General features: G+C 37.3%; 1 protein-coding gene across 1 annotated transcript in view; it reads left to right on the forward strand.

Annotated features, from left to right (window-relative positions):
- Positions 1-611: 611 nt before the first annotated feature.
- Positions 612-1,396, forward strand: part of LOC108376806 (putative carbonic anhydrase 3) — a 2,417-nt gene continuing 1,632 nt past the window's right edge. Inside the window, exons 1-3 of the mRNA XM_017633046.1 lie at positions 612-894; positions 961-1,113; positions 1,178-1,338. Of these exons, the coding sequence (XP_017488535.1) occupies positions 621-894; positions 961-1,113; positions 1,178-1,338 (588 nt within the window). The 5' untranslated portion in view covers positions 612-620. The remainder of the gene's footprint in view (positions 895-960; positions 1,114-1,177; positions 1,339-1,396) is intronic.

The raw sequence follows: 1,396 nt of genomic DNA on the forward strand, positions 1-1,396 counted from the left end.
CAATAACTTTTTTAATAAAATATGTTTTTCCGCAAAAAAAAAGCGTTTTATTTCTCAACATAGTCTCCTTTTCACAATTCCTTCCAAATTATCGGGTTTTCAATGCATCAAAACAAGCATTTGTTTCAGTGAACCTCTTCTTTCGTCGAGTGTTTCGAGTGTGATCATTTTTAGCTTAAATTTCTTCATGTTTTGTTATGCTGCCTTCAAATGAAGCAACCGTTGAAGCTATTGAACCATGTTGGGCTACGTCACACATAGTTAGCATTAAGTTCTTGGTTATTGGGCGCGCTGCCACGTCCATGGAAAGAGTCCTTGATTTCAAAGGTGTAGGAAAGAAATGTTTATGTTTTTCACAAAATTGTTTACATAGTTCAGCGCTCAAGTCATTTCACTTGTCCTGCCCAGTTACTGTGTGTTGCTTTTAATTATTCCACAAAGATTTAACAAAGAAATTTTTTTCAATAAATTCCAACTTTTTTTTAGTGTCAAGTCACTGAAATTTTTTTAAACGAATAATCAATAAAAACCGTGATAATAAAAATAAATACTAATCAAGTGAAGGATATTTTTTTTGAAATCCTTGTTAACCGTAGTTGAAGTCCCATTCATTGGGCACAATGGTGGAATGTTCGTTGTGCTCGCTATTGAGTTTTTTATTCAACTGTATTTACCATGTGATCGGTTGTGCTTTAGAGTACCCGCTGGTAGTAATGGCGCTTAGCTTTCTAATTGCGTTGGTTTTCGTAACAAATATCTTTACGGCAAAATTGATTTGTGATTTCCGTAGTCCGTTACGTGGTGGTGTCCCAGCAGATGGCGGTGGAAGCTGCAATGAAAGTGGGCAAGGCGAGAGAAGCGCATCAACGCAATTTGATTATGGGCCAGATAATGGTAGGATACATCGAATAAATATAATTTCGAGGTACTAATTTGCGTGCAAACTCTTAACATTCAAAGGTCCACATAATTGGCGCTGCTCGGACACAAATCAATCGCCCATAAATATTATCGATGATAATGTGCAAAAATTTCCCATACGTGAATTACTTTGCTGGAATCACTACGATGATTTACCCAACGGCATTATGCTGGAGAATAATGGTCACACAGGTTTTCTGAGAACATTCAGCTTTTCTTTTTAAAATTCAACCACTTAATTTCAACCGCTTTACAGTTGTGCTACGCGCCTCTTATTCAGGCAATACACCCACCGTTAGTGGTGCTGATCTGCTGGCTTGTTATACATTTGTTGAACTGTGCTTTCGCTGGAGTTCATTAGGCAACGATGGATCCGAACACATGCTGAATTACCGCAAATTTCCGCTGGAATTACAGGTTACATGATTGAACTGATTCTTTGCCGTAATATTCGAAGTGCAATTTCAATTCTATT

Source organism: Rhagoletis zephyria, unplaced genomic scaffold, assembly GCF_001687245.7.
Source record: "Rhagoletis zephyria isolate East Lansing unplaced genomic scaffold, Rhagoletis_zephyria_1.1 Rzeph_scaffold_11010, whole genome shotgun sequence".
NCBI lineage: Eukaryota > Metazoa > Arthropoda > Insecta > Diptera > Tephritidae > Rhagoletis > Rhagoletis zephyria.